The sequence below is a fragment of the Ilyonectria robusta genome (assembly GCF_021365365.1).
Source record: "Ilyonectria robusta strain PMI_751 chromosome Unknown BGZ61scaffold_1, whole genome shotgun sequence".
In the NCBI taxonomy this organism is placed as follows: Eukaryota; Fungi; Ascomycota; class Sordariomycetes; order Hypocreales; family Nectriaceae; genus Ilyonectria; species Ilyonectria robusta.
The window spans coordinates 1,895,791-1,909,990 of NW_025764435.1; the positions used below are offsets into that span (position 1 = coordinate 1,895,791).

The following is a 14,200-nucleotide window of genomic DNA, read 5'->3' on the forward strand; positions in this document are numbered from 1 at the left end:
TCGTCCTCGTCCGCCTTACATCTTTCATGTGGCGGCAGGATGCTTCGTTTATTGGCCATAGAATCCAGTTTGGGCGTCAATCCCTGCCCTTGCATATTATACACAGCCTGAACCCACCTAGAGAGCCGGTGTTCAGAAAACTCGCCTGGCCATAACAGTTTCTCTACCCTCTTGGACCCTGCAGTCTACCTCTAATCGGTAGATGAAATCATGGGGAATATTGAATTGTCGGGTTTGTGAAAACAGGCTCCCCCTTCAGACCGTTTTAATCTGGGGGCATGCCTCAGAGGCTAGGTATGTCGTGTGGGTCAGCACAAAATAGCACATCTCGGTGGACCGTTTGGTTATGCGTTAAGGAGGCGCGTTGGGGTTAGATCTTGAGTCTATATTCAGTTGCTACTTGATGAGACTGAAGGTGGCCGTCCACTCGTAACGGCCGGTCCCTTTCGTAACTTGCGATGGGCTGGTGTTAACTTGCTAGAAGTATTCGGTTCGACAGGTTGTGGCTGAGCCCAATCCCCATTTGAGGCTGTCTCCCAGGCAGTCCGATTCGATATCTCCCGTCCGAATCCGGCTGGGACCACCACACCTCCACGGCTCACCATCCCAGCATAGTGACCAACCTGAGCCTCCACTGTATTGTACAGAGCCAGCACGGAGATGGATGTGTCTTGCTCTGAGCCAGCAACGGACGTTCGGTTTAAAGAGCAAAGTGTTGGGGTTTGAGCGGGCGTGGTGAATGGATTGCGGAGGCTGGATACAGCCGAGGCATCGCTCATATGCCGTTCATCTCGAAGTCCCTTGGGGGTGTATTGGTGGATTTGAAGCTTTGGTGGGGAGTTTCTCAGGCCCAGAGGATTTGAGCCGTAACGTCCAGGGCTCGGCGATACGTCCAAAGTCTTAATTGTTGGTGTTCTGCATGACAGATCGAGCTGGGAGGTGTGATCGCCATGACGACTTTCAGAAGCGAGATAGACACTTGAGAATTCCGGTATCCCAGCGTCGAGCATTTTCTCCTTTCCTTTACTCATAGCAATATGATGTCCCACCAGGGTTGCTGGCGTAGCAGGCTGACTGGGATCCGGCGTGTTAGGCCGCGAGATCCAGATCCCCTCCACCTCGATGCCGCTCTGTATGGCGCGAATGCCGAATGGAACCTCGGGGGGCCGTAAGGCGTCGATACCGCAGTGAGACATTGCCGAGAGTCGAGCCCTCTTCTCCTCGTCGATGATTTCTAAACGGCGCACAGCTCGATTGGTCCACCGCAGCCGGGCGAGCCCAATAGCGAAGACGAGAACAATGCAGCAAGCGAGGACCTAGTGCATTATTCACTGTTAGTCAATCGTAAAATCAACGGGAGGTAAAGGAACGACTGGGCCATGCTGAACGGGGGTCCAACGTCTTGTTCGACGACACTCACAAAGGTCATTTCCTGCCACAACTCCCAGCCGATAAAGAAGACACTCATGGCGATTTGTTGCACATTAGTGATGAATCAGCAAGCTGGATGTGGTTTAAAAGAGAGTCCCTGGAGGCGCAGGTACGCGGTGGTTGGGTCCAAAACTGGGCTCGCGTTCCAAAAAAACAAGCGAGAGAGGATGTGCTGAGGTGCGAGCGAAGGCCAAAGGCAACGTCGGGCATAGAAACTTGAGCCTCTCACGTGGCGATAAACGAGGAAGCCATTGGGGTCAAGAGTCTAAGTAGCGAGTGCCTCCTGAAAGCGCAGGAGAGATGGGAGAGATCTGGCAGGTGCGATGGTGGTGACGATGCCCACGTGGGTGCAGTTGTCGTCGGGCGGGAGCGCTTCTAATCCGACTCTTCTCAGACGCTCCGAGCAGTAAACATGTTGTGGTGAAAGTGGCGAAGAGAAGATGGTGGTTCGGATGAGAAAATGTGATGCCCGAGAGAGAGAGAGAGAGGGCGGCTGGCACCTTTTTTTTACTTGTCTCTCAGACCCGAGAAGGAAGGGACTGTTCAATACGAGCATGGGACGCAAACCTGCAGATGACGGAAATCCGACATCAGAACTCATATTAAATTCGAGACTACTGAGAGTTGGGGGATTGCTGGGGCCTCTAAAAACGGCTCTCAGCGTTGTGTCACAAGTCCAGGTTGATGGGAACGGAAGACTGCAGCAGCCACCTTGTTGGTCCGGCTAGGAGAATAGGCCTACTCATATTGGAGTTGCACAGATAGAATGTGGCTGAGAAGTTACATGTCAAATAAAAGATGGATTCGCGAAGAGCATTCGGTGCCGAAAGGGGTAGACATCAGTCAGTGAATCTAGGTCAAGCCAGCAAACAGTCAATCCAACACCCTCAAGCCCCATTAGGGACACAAACGGCATTGATGTTGAAACATCCCTCGGGCACCACCATCGGGACCAGCCAGAAAAATGGGTGCATCCGCCACTCGTAGCACAAGATGAGGCTTCTAGCTTGGTATGCAACACCACCTATGTCCTTTTAGATGAGACAAGTAGCTCGCGGTTGCTTGCATGAGGCGTCCATGGACCTAGGCCGAGCCCTTACGCGGCCAATGGCCAAGGCATGGGAAGAAAAATCCGGAAGAGTAATTAAAGCATCTGAATACACATTCTCTCGATAACTGTCGAGATCGCATCGGTCGATGTCGTTGTCCGGACGTTACAACGCCCGAATAAGTTCCGGATTCGCGGGTCCATATCGGTCCACTATCGGATAGGCCGGAGCGCAACCCCAGAGAAGAGACGCAATAATTACCCTTTCGCTCGTCCGCCAAATTCTTTTTGGGATCAGGGTGGAATGGTGCGATATGCGCGAACAAGGGGTGTTGGATGACCTAGGAAAGAATGGGCAGGACGCTGGCGCCGTATGTCTTACTGGAGAGCAGAGAAACACACAACAAACAGTTGCGTCAGCTGGTCTACCAGTCCTGACCTGGAATCGACTATGATCAGCATCCAGATCACCGTTTATCACGGCACCGTATTGGGTGATTCCATGCCAAGCCCATCAGGTGGCTGTGAGAAGATGGAATCTGAGAAGCGAAGCCAAGCCCGACCAAGCCAAAAGCCGCGACGGCCTGAGGTGAGGGTGACGACAGAGCCCTCAGCGCCCCTGTCTGCAGGGGTCTTTCGATGTCGGGGGTCGGCGCATCGGTGTCGATCAGCGCCCCGCCTCCCGAACGGAGAGGGTGAAAGGGGCGAAGTTGGGCGGAGGGGGACCCGAAAAGGTGGGATAGTGGGATTGTGGGTGCCCGCAGTGCATCAGTTGGGACCATCGACGGTGATCCCCACGCCCACTTGCAGTGGCGGACTCTGACGGCGCCGATTATCGTTCTCTCGATGGGTTTTACTGGGCGGGCGGGCGGGTTTGGCTCGGCTGGAAGTCGGTTGAGTTGGCTGCGCATCATTGATGATGGTGTGGATGGACGGAGTGAGGTTGTGTCGGCGGGAGAGAAACTGGCCAGAAAGCACGCCCGATCTTGCCTGGTTTGGATGGTGGATGGATGGCGGTTGTTCCTGAAGCGGGCAAAGGAAGGTCGCGCCCATCGCCCCATGCGATTCCGATGACGGCAAGTGCCAAATCGATGCATGGCCAACCCCGACCTAGAAACCCGACCTTAGAAAACATTTGCCCCCTTGCAATTTTCCCGTCCAAACGCCTGTTGCCATTCCGTATGGAGCTGCTAGCCACTGGTCAATACTGGGAATACGGCATTCTGGCTCTGCAGCAGTAGGTAGGTTTGTCGTCTCCCCCTTGGCTTGACCCGAGCCCTGTTGGCGCCCTTTGTTTGGGCCTGCTGACGTCCCTCCACACACCCAAAGTCCGTTGGAAATGGCTGTGCTACTGCAGCGCTGCCGCAATTGCTGCCGCACCAACCCTGCTATGGAATTGCATCTGGCCGCTGATTTGCTGGGTTGCTGGTGTCTGTCTGTCTGGTTGTCTGTTCTCTCACTTGTCTTGTTGCATTCATTCTCCACATCTCATCCACTGCCACGACCGCGGCAACGGCTACGGCCACGGGCAGCGGCCCACGGAGCCTGTTCTTGTTATGCTCCGCCGTGCCACTTTTGCAATCGATCCACTGCCATCCGCCGCCGCCGTCTTATGTAAATCCTCGACTCCCCCCCAAATCCACGAATCTCGGTTCTCAACTCAATTAAACCCCTGCCCTATCATTCCCTGATGTCAAGTGGTTCTTGGTCTTGTGCCTGTCATACTATATTGCCTACTTTACCTACTTTATCTGAGCGTCTAGCTCCGTCCTATCCTCACCTTTCGTCCCGTCTCATCTCCATCTCCGTCGCTCTTGCTTCGCTCGTCGCCCATCACCCGTTACCCGTTACCCGTACATCCGCGTACCTCCCCTGCGCTCCCTGAATCCCGCCCTGTTCCGAGAACTCCGTTTCCGTCTCCCTGTAGCAAAAACGAACGACTCTAAACGGCTTCGCATCCATTTCATCACTCAATCAATCATCACATCCGCATTCTCAATTAGCGACACTTCTCCTCTCTTACGATCCATCCCTCTCCAACCATGCCCATCCGCAACCCCTTCGTTCGTCGCCCTGGCAGCATCGTCGTCCAGGACGAAAACATTCGCCCGGAGCAGGATCACCCTCACGTCCCCGGCTTCGAGCGAGTCGACACCATCGGCTCCAAGGCATCGTCCGGTCTCAGCATCCGCAGTACCAAGGGCCGTGATAATGGCGAATATAAAATGAGTGGTATGTGATGTGGTCTACTCCCCCAATTCTAGGACCACGCGACCACCCCTCTACCGGGGGTGCGCCGCAATGCATCCGGCCCTCAATCACAAGACCAGTTAGTTGACACCGTTCTCGTACAACAGTTGTCAACGATAGTGGCGTCTATCTCCCGGTAAGACATCAGAGATTAGATTCCAGCCAAGCTACTCGATGATCCTAATCATGTACACAGCCCTCACCGACCGAGGAAAAGGGCCAGTGGCCCCGCAAGTACCTCACGACGCGCACCTCTACCGACACCCGCAGCAGTTTCGGCGACATTGAGCACTTCTCCATCTCCCGAGAGTCCTTTGACTCGTATCGCAGATCATTCGTGCGTGCTATATTCCCTCCTGCCCATGCATCCAGCGGCCTCAGTCAATCCACTGAGCATGCTGGCCCGCCAAAGCCGGCAAGACTAACTTACCCAGGATATTTCGGCGCGATCTCCCATCGCAAACTCCGACCTTCCTGGCCGTCAGAGTCTCGACTCTGCCCGATTCCCTCGTCTCCCCCGATCAGCGATGGACCGATCGTTTGAGCGACAGCCCGCCACCGCCGAGGAAGCGTTCGAGGATGTTGGACTTGAGGACAAGCAACCCCAGCCCCGGAAGCGCGGCTTCTTCTCCAAGTTCTCCGATACCCAAGAAAAGGACGCCTCAGTGCAGCCCGCTGTCTCCCGCTTCCTTATCCATAGCCGCAAGAGGGCTCCCAGTGGACAGGGCGCCGAGCTCGGCTCGATCGACCAGCCGAAGACGAACCCAGAAGGCCAAGAGATGCACTGAGTGCTGCCGCCGCGAGCAGCAACAGACGTTTATTCGATGATGTATTAAGATACCTGGCTTTTTATTACTGCGGCGTTATCGGTAACCGGGTCGGATCATGCCTAGAGACGCATTCGTTGCTGCATTGGGTACAACATGGATAAAAAGCAGAGTACACTCGCTTTGGTAGGGCCCGAGGAAGACTGGAGAATCATGGACAGAGGCAATATTTGTCCCAGGAGAAGGAAGACAACATGAGCAACCAATTAATGTTAATGAGATGAGATACGCGAATCAATGATATAAGATCCGCAATACCCAATGCCAGGTGTCAGACCCTTAGTGCAGCTGTGATAGCCAACCCGGAGTGAGGAGTGAGTCTCGGGAGGGAGTGTCTGTGAGAGTGGGGATTGGCGGTGGTGGGATTCGGAATTAAGCAACCCGAAACAAGCTGAATGGCATGTGCTCTCCCCCAAATAGACCGAACACATATTATGATTCCCAAGCAAAAAATCTCCAGACGAGATAGTTGCTACTGATCGCTAGGCCGATGGCGGCGGGGTGTCCACTTAGATACGCAGACAGCATCGTATCTGCATCCAGTATCCACGACGGCCGGAGTCAATGAATGGCGTGCTGGTCAACATCGAATGGATCAGTGCCCCGCTTTACTCGACGACGCCCTGTGACTAACATGCGGATTCAACATCTGGCAGCAACCGTCCACTCCTTAGAGTTATTTAAACGTCTAGATCCTTTCCTAGATATCAGTTGACCCAGGTTCCAACAGGTGTTGTTCCTTTTTTACTCTGCAACACTGCCGACTTCGCTCACGCTTCTACTCCCGTCTTCCGTACATCCACCCCGCTCTATCAACCCCTCATCCTCGCTCGATAACCCAAGGCCGTCGAAGATGGCATCCGATCAAGCCCCCAACGGCCAGAACGGCACTGCGCTTAACAATGCCATGGCTGGTCTGTCGCTGGCCTCTCGGGGCGTCCACGCGGACGACAACATTGCTGTGCACCGGGCGGTGGCTCCGGCTATGCATGTCAGCACCACGTTCCGATACAGCGACGACCCAGATCTCCTGAAGCCGTTGGAGTACACTGATGTAAGTTTTTTGTCCCAATAATATGGGCATTTTGGAATATATGTTTTCCGAGTTATCCTTGCGGATTAGTCTGTGGTTCCAGTATCCTCATCGTCTATTGATGGTGAGATGAAACGGATACACCATCATGTCATGTCCACCTGGACAAAACTCAAACTTCAACAAAATGACAACAGTCATACTAACATGACAACTACAGCCCGATGCCCCCCTAGATTCTCACGTCTACTCCCGCTACTCCGCCCCCAACACCACTCGCCTCGAGGCCATCCTCACTTCCCTCCTGGGTGCCCCCTCGCTGACCTACGGCTCCGGCCTCTCTGCCTTCCATGCCATGCTCGTTCACCTCAACCCTAAGCGAATCGCCATTGGCGAAGGCTATCACGGCTGTCATGGTGTCATCAAGGTCCTCTCCCGTCTCACGGGGCTCCAGCAGCTACCCCTCGACTGTGCCGTCGAGGACCTTCAACCCGGCGATGTCATCCACGTCGAGACGCCCCTGAACCCCACGGGCGAGGCCCGCGATCTCGCTGCATATGCTGAGAAGGCTCGTAAGGCTGGCGCCTACCTCACCGTCGATGCGACGTTTGCACCGCCCCCGCTGCAGAACCCCTTCCAGTACGACGTCGACGTCGTCATGCACAGCGGCACCAAGTATATTGGCGGCCACTCTGACCTTCTGTGCGGCGTGCTGGCTGTCAACCCCAAGCATGAGGGCTGGATCAACTCTCTGCGTGACGACCGACTTGTCCTCGGCTCCGTCATGGGCAGCCTTGAGGGCTGGCTGGGCATCCGTTCGCTGCGTACATTCGAGCTGCGAGTCACGCGCCAGAGTGCCACGGCCTCCGCAGTCGTCGCTTGGTTGGCCGAGCAGCAGCGAGACCCATCCTCGGTGGTGAATGCTCTCGTTGAGCGCATCCAGCATGCTAGTCTGCAGCCTGAAGCAGCCGTCGAGGATAGCTGGCTGCGGCGCCAGATGCCGGGCGGCTGGGGCCCCGTTTTCTCCATATATCTCAAGGATGAAGACGCAGCAAAGCGGCTGCCCAGCAAGTTGCATCTATTCCACCACGCCACGAGCCTGGGTGGTGTGGAGAGTCTCATTGAGTGGCGCGCCATGACAGATGCTGGCGTCGACAAGCGGCTTTTGCGTGTAAGCATTGGCGTCGAGGGACTGGATGATATCAAGCATGACCTGCTCCAGGGCCTGGAGGCTCTGAGAAAGGAAAATGGTGGGAAATAAGACTGAAACACTTAAGGAAGAGATAGAATGGAATAGATCACAGAGAAAACCAATAGACAGAGGTGGACCATAACGTGAAGGAGAATAACAAGTTTCTCATAAATATGAGCCTTTTAGTAAGGAAAGATCTCCTCCAAATAATGCCTTGGTTCGGCCGTGAGTGAAATGAAGTAAAGCGAATGTAAGTGGGGTGTGAGAAAACTCGTGACAATCTTGCAAATTCTTCCATCAACGTGTGCTTTGAATGACCGTGAGGTGTCCTGTAAGAGTGGGGATGAAGAAAAAAAAGAAATCGAAAAAAGAAATCGAAAAGAAGACAAGAAGAAAAAACAAACCGCTCTAAAAAATACCCTCTATCGTGGTGCCCAATGTCATGAATCAGCTAGGCCATAATCCATCCTAACCAAGAATCTCGAACCAAAGCGTCGTATACTTCTTAAACGAAGCCGTCAAAATGTTTCAGTCGTGAAGTACTCGCAAATCAAGGAAGCCACAAGTCGAACCAGTTGCTGAGCGGCTTGTACTTGACCTCCTTGCGCCTAGTCCTCGCGTTAGTATCTGTCTCGACAGTATAAATGTAAATGAAAGCCTTACCTCGAACGATCGGCGTCCGCAAAGGAGCCAACCCCTCGCAGGTCATAGTCGGCGGAATGGCCAGCGGAGTGGTCGACGGAATGACGGGCGGAATAAGATGCTGCCCCTCGGGATGAGGAGGCATGACCAGGGCTTTGTCTCCATGTTGTCCGGCTTGGAGATGGGGTGTAGTAGTCAGGGGGCAAGACTGGCGCCCTGTCTACAGGAGGTCGAGCTCCAAGCGCGGGTCTCGTTTGAAAAGTTGCCGAGCCATCGCTGATGACTGGCGAAGATTCAGGTGTGACAAACTCGGAGACGGCAGACATGGCCCTCGAAGGGTCTTGGGTTCGTTGCTGGCCAAGCCAATTGTCGACCATGCCGGCCTTTGCGCTGTAGTCTGTTGGTGTGACGCCTCTCCAAGATGAATTGCGGTCTCGCGGTGAGGCAGCCGTGGATCGTTGATAGCTCGATTCCCAGCTACCCCGAATAGCCTCCTCGCTCCAATTCCTAGAGCTTCCTGGTCGACTATAATCTCTGTTGTAGTCTCGATTGTAGTCTCTGTTGTAGTCTTGGTTGTAGTCTCGGCTGTAATCGGGCTGGCGAGCCATGATGAGTACCGTCAATGGATGAGCTTTTGGGTGGTAGTTATTTAGAGTCGGACTTGAAGAGGGTGTAAGTCAGTAGTCTTGCTGCGCTTGTGGAGTCAGCCAATGGAGAAGGCCTTTGATGTCAATACACAAGCGAGAAGCTCAATGGCTGATGATGTGGAGTGGCAACCTTTGCCCGGAGCCATGATATTTATTAGATGCGTCTAGCATCAAGCCCTTGTCCCGCAACTCTGGATGCCTCTGTAAAGTCAACGACAGAATTGGAAGCTCACGCCCCAGGGAGGCTCATGCTCGCTGCCGACATGTGTGGCTGGAGCTCCATGATCGCGGGGAGTCCGGCCGGGAGGCCTTCAATGGGACCAATCAGGAAGCGCCAACCCGATAGTTGGGGTCCGCGAGGCCGTGCTACGGCTCTTAAAGACCAGGGTCAAGCTTCACCACAGGGAACGGGGGCCAAGACATGTCAGCAAAACATCCCGAAGCGGCATAGAATCAAACGACGTGCCATTGTCGGTGCTAGGGATGAAGGCAAAACCCTCCGAGCTGCCAATGTGGTGTGCAGGTCGCCGAGAGTGGGGAGGGTGATGCTTCACAGCAGACTTACTTGTTGCTGTTCTAGCCGTTTCGAGTCTCAAGAATAGAACACCCCAGTCCGCAATAGAGATTCAAGCGCTTTACCGCCTGGCTCGTCCAATGAGGGCTCGAGTGCAGTCACTCCAGGCCCTCCCGAGGCTTGGGCAGGGGTTCGCTCCTTGGTCACACCCATTCCAAGCGAGCGGTTTCTTGATTTGTTGTGAGGGAGCCCAGATGCCTCCATGATGTAACCGATCAAACCTGACCCCAACGTCGTCAGAGTGCGTCCTGTGCCGTGCCTCCCACCGCCCCACGATCCGATCATTTCCTGCAGCCCGTAGGGCTGGCCAAACAATTGAATGGCCCAGAGACACACCCATGTCGGCAGAGCCCCGACAGAATCGGCGTGGGCGACAGCATATGCATGTGCATCCCAGACGGAGATGATTTGAGTGCTGAGAGCGTTTGGAGTAGCTCGTGTGTTGCTGCTTATACTGTGCCCATGTGAAGAGGTAATGGGGCATGCTTAGTCCACATAGTTGAGTGAAGCATAACTCGTGAGCTCACAATCATCATGCTTCACGCGGTAGCGCATGAGTTGCGATACTGCTCCCGCTTGCACAGTACCCACATCGAAGAGGCACTTGCAGGTCACAGCGGCAGGACAGGCGCCCTCCCAAGCGGCAGCCAAAGCAAGCCAGACACAAGATTCGCGAAGAAGCGCCATGCGCGAAGCAAGCTAATGACATGACGATGGGGTGTTGTTGCATGTGCAATAGTACCCGCGCTTGGCCACGTTGAGGATCTCGAAATAGGACTCAAGCGCGGTGCCGCAGCATAATGGTTGGGGATCGGCACGACCAGAAACGCCTCCATGCCAAATCGGGATTCCAAGAGGGCCTCACGCAGCCGAAAATCGGGCTGCAACCATGGGATCCCTGAGGGCGCATGGTGTTGAACGATGGAACATGGGTTTGTGAGGGGGGACGGATGCCTCCTGTGCCACTGGGCTCAGTGGGCGGAGTAGCTTCTTGCGCCTCGGCATGCACGAGCCACGTTGGGGTCCGCGCCAAGACGCCACCAAAAGAAAGCTCTCCCGCACAGACCAGTTCCCGCGGCCGCCAGCTCGCCTCTGACTGGTCGAAACAGACGCGTTTCAACATGCACGTTTTACCCGTTGCTGCCAGCTTACGTAGCACGACTCTACATCCAGTAACAAACACCAAGCACCAGTTTCGGCTCATCCGCCAGCTTCATCCCACTCCGCCATCACTTGCTCCCTCCGACCCTCCCTCTCGTCTCGACGGCCTCGAGCACGGGGAGCATGCGCGAGTCACATCGTCTCCCGCGCGGGTCATACGGCTGTCACAACTCCCCCTCTACGCCCATGCCCTGATGGTCCGACTCTCCCTTTTCCGCCTACCCACCAAGCTTCGGCGCAGGGTCAGGCGCAACCGCATGGCCACCCTCCTCATCCTCATCGCCCTCGTTGGCCTCCTGGTGGTTCCCTTGTACACCGCCTACTGCATCTACAAGCCTCCGCGCTATCTGATCAGCTACCTCCGCTCCGCCTTCCCGGATGTCCTGTGGGAGGAGACAACCAACGAGAAGATCATCGCCCTCTCCATCGACGATGCGCCCTCCACCCACACCGACGAAATCATGCAGGTTCTTCAGGAGAATGACTCCCACGCCACCTTCTTTGTCATTGGGTCCCAGGTTGAAGGGAGGCAAGATAAGCTGCAGAAATTAGTACACGAGGGCCACGAATTGGGCAACCATGCTATGCACGACGAGCCCTCCCGCTCCCTCAGCAACGACATATTGCTGAACGAGGTCTATACCGTCAAGGAGATGCTGACGGCTGCCTACGAAGCTGAGGGAAAGATTCTCCCCAACAATTACTTCCGCCCAGGGTCGGGCTTGTTCAATTGGCGCATGCGCGACCTGTTGGGAAATAGGGGGTTCCGCATCACTCTGGGAAGCATCTACCCTCACGACCCTCAGATCCCATACCCAGATATCAACGCGAAACATATCCTTAGCATGGCTCATCCTGGCGGAATCATCATCTGTCACGATCGGAGGTCGTGGACAGTACCTATGCTGCGAATCGTCCTGCCCGAGCTGAAGAGACAGGGTTATAGGATCGTCACAATTACGGACCTGGTCAAGTCTGTGGAGCCACTGGGTCGCCAGGGATAATCGAATAATCGGAGTTTTTGTTGGAACATAATCGGTCGGTCCTCGTTGTATAGTAGAAGAGGAGCCTTGCTGAGATTGGGTACATGGCTACGGCCCTTTTATACGCCTCATGAGCGAGGCGGCGGCGCATGTCTTTCGGCGAATGTTAGTTCGAATACCAAAGCCACCACAGATATTCTAGCGCGGATGCCGCGGCTTCACAGTGTTTTGTTTCACTTACATAATAGAGTTAAAGGACAATCTCCAACGACCCGTCATCTCTGAGGAGCTTCGTGATGTTATATCTGGGAGATCGCAGCCTGCTCGCGGTCAGCACACCGCAACACCTTGTCCGGTCAATCTACTTGACCTACGTGAACTCGAGCGTCCCGGTAACAATGGAGCGGCACCCGTTGATATACCTAGTCACCACGCCGCTCTGCTCCTCGTCCCCATCCACCAGCACAAACAACTCTCCCGCCACCCTGTCGAAGTCGTCAACGGCCTGCCGAAGCTTGTGCTCCAGCTCGCCAACCACTTCATCGAGGCCCTTCTCCGGCGACAACAACGAGGTCACGGCATTTATAACGCAGTCCGTTCCCAGCTCCTTCTTCAGCGACAGCAGGTCGTTGATAAAGGTGAGCATGGTGCTGACCTGCGTCCACAGCTCGCGGACCTGTGGCGCCGCCACAACTGCGCTCGGTAGCGGCTCCCGGTTAGCGAACTCGACGAGGGCGCAAAGCGTCGAGCCGCCGATGGTGCCGAGCCGGAAGCCCATGTAGGAGTCGTAGTCTGGGATGCGCTGCTCCAGCCGGAGCTGTTGCTCCACGGCACAGCTGGTGATGAAGTACCAGAGTTCCTCGTAGAGACGACGGCGCTGGTCTATCGGAGTGGTCCCGCTGAGACATTCTCCAACAGTCTGGAACGCGGCATTGATGGTATCAGGATGCTTCTCCGCATCCGTCCCGTCGATCCCCAGGGCCCCGCGGATCATCTCCAACGTCTGGCTCCTCCACCGATCCGCGCCGTCGAAATCCCCAGCCAAGTCGCCCTCGCCCGCATCCACGGTGTCGTCCCAACAAACCAACCACACCCCAAACATCACAAGGGTTTCAAGGCCCCCTTCAGCGGCTTGTGGATAACATAGCGAAATTAGACCTGCAATATCATCACCCTTGCGTCGTGCAAGCGGCGGGTGTGAGACGGCAATGCGCTCGATGAGGGCGATCACCACGGGCGCCACCTCCGCATGCCGCGGGTGGAGCACGGCCGGCGGCCAGGCGCGGAGAAAGGCCGTGAGATCCGGTACCCGGAGTGTCTGGCCCTTGAGGGCGGCGACAATGGCGTGCTGGTCGAGGCGGGCCGGTTTCATGATGGGCTTGGAATGAAGCTTTTGGTTGGCGCGGGGTGGACTTGCTTGCATGAGAGTTGATTTGGAGGACGGGTGAGATATTGCGGGGGGCATGGATCTGGTGGCACTTCGGTTTGCTTCGATTAACACGCGGACTGCCTCTAAGCCGCATCAGACGCTGGCACTGAAAATTCGAAATCATCTGAAATTTTTCGCATAGCAGTCTTACAGCACAGTTAAGTTCTCGTGGCTCTTTATGAGACAGCATGGTCATTGTACAAATTCCCTTGTAGTCGTCAAAAAGCTACCCTAGACTCCCGGCTATCCAGCACCGAAATGCATCGTCATGAGACATACCACCGTTTGCAGTTACGGAACGCCGCACTCATTACACCGAACGGTCTTAAAAAAAAGCCACCAATATCTAATCAAAACGCCACTCGCGAACAAAAAAACTCTATGTCCATCTGGGCCTCGGCGAGGCCATGCTAAACTCCGGTCCCGTGTAGCCGTGTAGCTGTGTGGCAATGGCAGGGACTTCCTCACAGTCACATGGAGCACTCAATGCGTCAAGGCAGAATCGAGTGAGTGCCGGTTTGGAGTAGATGATCCGCAGCAGTTGGCGGGTCTCTTGTTTACTGGGGTTTTGCTTGTTGGTGTCCCAAGAATGGCCCACGCGGGGGAGGGGGATGAAAGGATGGGATGTACCTGCATGGATGGATTGATTTTACGGTTTCAGAATCCATCTTCGAAAATGAATCGTAGGCTGCAGTGGGTTACCCGGGCAATTTCTCATCAAGTTCACACATGCGAGGCACAGAAAGGAGAGACAGTAGTGCTTTGAAGAAAGAAATGTGCTACCGTTGCAGGCGTGGTTGACTATCCACTCGTAAGATACACATCATGAAAAATAGGTATCCCATCCTATCTCGAACGCCCCTTTCCGAGCACTGGCCAAATGGCCAGCCATCGGGTACAATTCACTGGTATTCCATCGTTTCAGCCCGTTCCCCTAAAACCGCACCAAGACATAACAAAAAAGTAAAGAACCAGAATCGCCA

At 55.0% G+C, this 14,200-nt stretch overlaps 8 protein-coding genes across 8 annotated transcripts; 4 read left to right on the forward strand and 4 right to left on the reverse strand.

Moving 5' to 3' along the window:
- Nucleotides 1–389: 389 nt before the first annotated feature.
- On the reverse strand, nucleotides 390–1,468 carry BGZ61DRAFT_470774 (uncharacterized protein; the record flags this gene model as incomplete). Its single annotated transcript, XM_046248125.1, has 2 exons — nucleotides 390–1,316; nucleotides 1,421–1,468. 2 exons carry the CDS (start codon nucleotides 1,466–1,468, stop codon nucleotides 390–392), a joined length of 975 nt encoding a protein of 324 aa, XP_046112104.1.
- Nucleotides 1,469–2,620: 1,152 nt separating this feature from the next.
- On the forward strand, nucleotides 2,621–3,351 carry BGZ61DRAFT_438070 (uncharacterized protein). Its single transcript, XM_046244200.1, has one exon. It carries the CDS (start codon nucleotides 2,853–2,855, stop codon nucleotides 3,300–3,302), a length of 450 nt encoding a protein of 149 aa, XP_046112105.1. The 5' UTR covers nucleotides 2,621–2,852; the 3' UTR covers nucleotides 3,303–3,351.
- A 675-nt stretch (nucleotides 3,352–4,026) lies between these two features.
- Nucleotides 4,027–5,881, forward strand: BGZ61DRAFT_438071 (uncharacterized protein). Its single transcript, XM_046244201.1, has 4 exons — nucleotides 4,027–4,711; nucleotides 4,837–4,865; nucleotides 4,926–5,066; nucleotides 5,164–5,881. Exons 1-4 carry the CDS (start codon nucleotides 4,522–4,524, stop codon nucleotides 5,515–5,517), a joined length of 714 nt encoding a protein of 237 aa, XP_046112106.1. The 5' UTR covers nucleotides 4,027–4,521; the 3' UTR covers nucleotides 5,518–5,881.
- A 582-nt stretch (nucleotides 5,882–6,463) lies between these two features.
- Nucleotides 6,464–7,850, forward strand: BGZ61DRAFT_488725 (Cys/Met metabolism PLP-dependent enzyme-domain-containing protein; the record flags this gene model as incomplete). Its single annotated transcript, XM_046250137.1, has 2 exons — nucleotides 6,464–6,610; nucleotides 6,810–7,850. The coding sequence occupies 2 exons, from the start codon at nucleotides 6,464–6,466 to the stop codon at nucleotides 7,848–7,850; spliced, it is 1,188 nt and encodes a 395-aa protein (XP_046112107.1).
- Nucleotides 7,851–8,205: 355 nt separating this feature from the next.
- On the reverse strand, nucleotides 8,206–9,129 carry BGZ61DRAFT_13058 (uncharacterized protein). Its single transcript, XM_046237144.1, has 2 exons — nucleotides 8,445–9,129; nucleotides 8,206–8,389 (listed from the first exon to the last, which is right to left on the reverse strand). The coding sequence occupies exons 1-2, from the start codon at nucleotides 9,029–9,031 to the stop codon at nucleotides 8,332–8,334; spliced, it is 645 nt and encodes a 214-aa protein (XP_046112108.1). The 5' UTR covers nucleotides 9,032–9,129; the 3' UTR covers nucleotides 8,206–8,331.
- A 533-nt stretch (nucleotides 9,130–9,662) lies between these two features.
- On the reverse strand, nucleotides 9,663–10,331 carry BGZ61DRAFT_470778 (uncharacterized protein; the record flags this gene model as incomplete). The annotated part of the gene is made up of 2 exons (XM_046248126.1): nucleotides 9,663–10,129; nucleotides 10,172–10,331. The coding sequence occupies 2 exons, from the start codon at nucleotides 10,329–10,331 to the stop codon at nucleotides 9,663–9,665; spliced, it is 627 nt and encodes a 208-aa protein (XP_046112109.1).
- A 351-nt stretch (nucleotides 10,332–10,682) lies between these two features.
- On the forward strand, nucleotides 10,683–12,057 carry BGZ61DRAFT_438074 (uncharacterized protein). Its single transcript, XM_046244202.1, has 2 exons — nucleotides 10,683–11,941; nucleotides 12,030–12,057. Exon 1 carries the CDS (start codon nucleotides 10,766–10,768, stop codon nucleotides 11,807–11,809), a length of 1,044 nt encoding a protein of 347 aa, XP_046112110.1. The 5' UTR covers nucleotides 10,683–10,765; the 3' UTR covers nucleotides 11,810–11,941; nucleotides 12,030–12,057.
- Nucleotides 12,058–13,651, reverse strand: BGZ61DRAFT_438077 (isoprenoid synthase domain-containing protein). The gene has a single exon (XM_046244203.1). The coding sequence runs from the start codon at nucleotides 13,251–13,253 to the stop codon at nucleotides 12,159–12,161; it is 1,095 nt and encodes a 364-aa protein (XP_046112111.1). The 5' UTR covers nucleotides 13,254–13,651; the 3' UTR covers nucleotides 12,058–12,158.
- Between the last annotated feature and the right edge of the window lie 549 nt (nucleotides 13,652–14,200).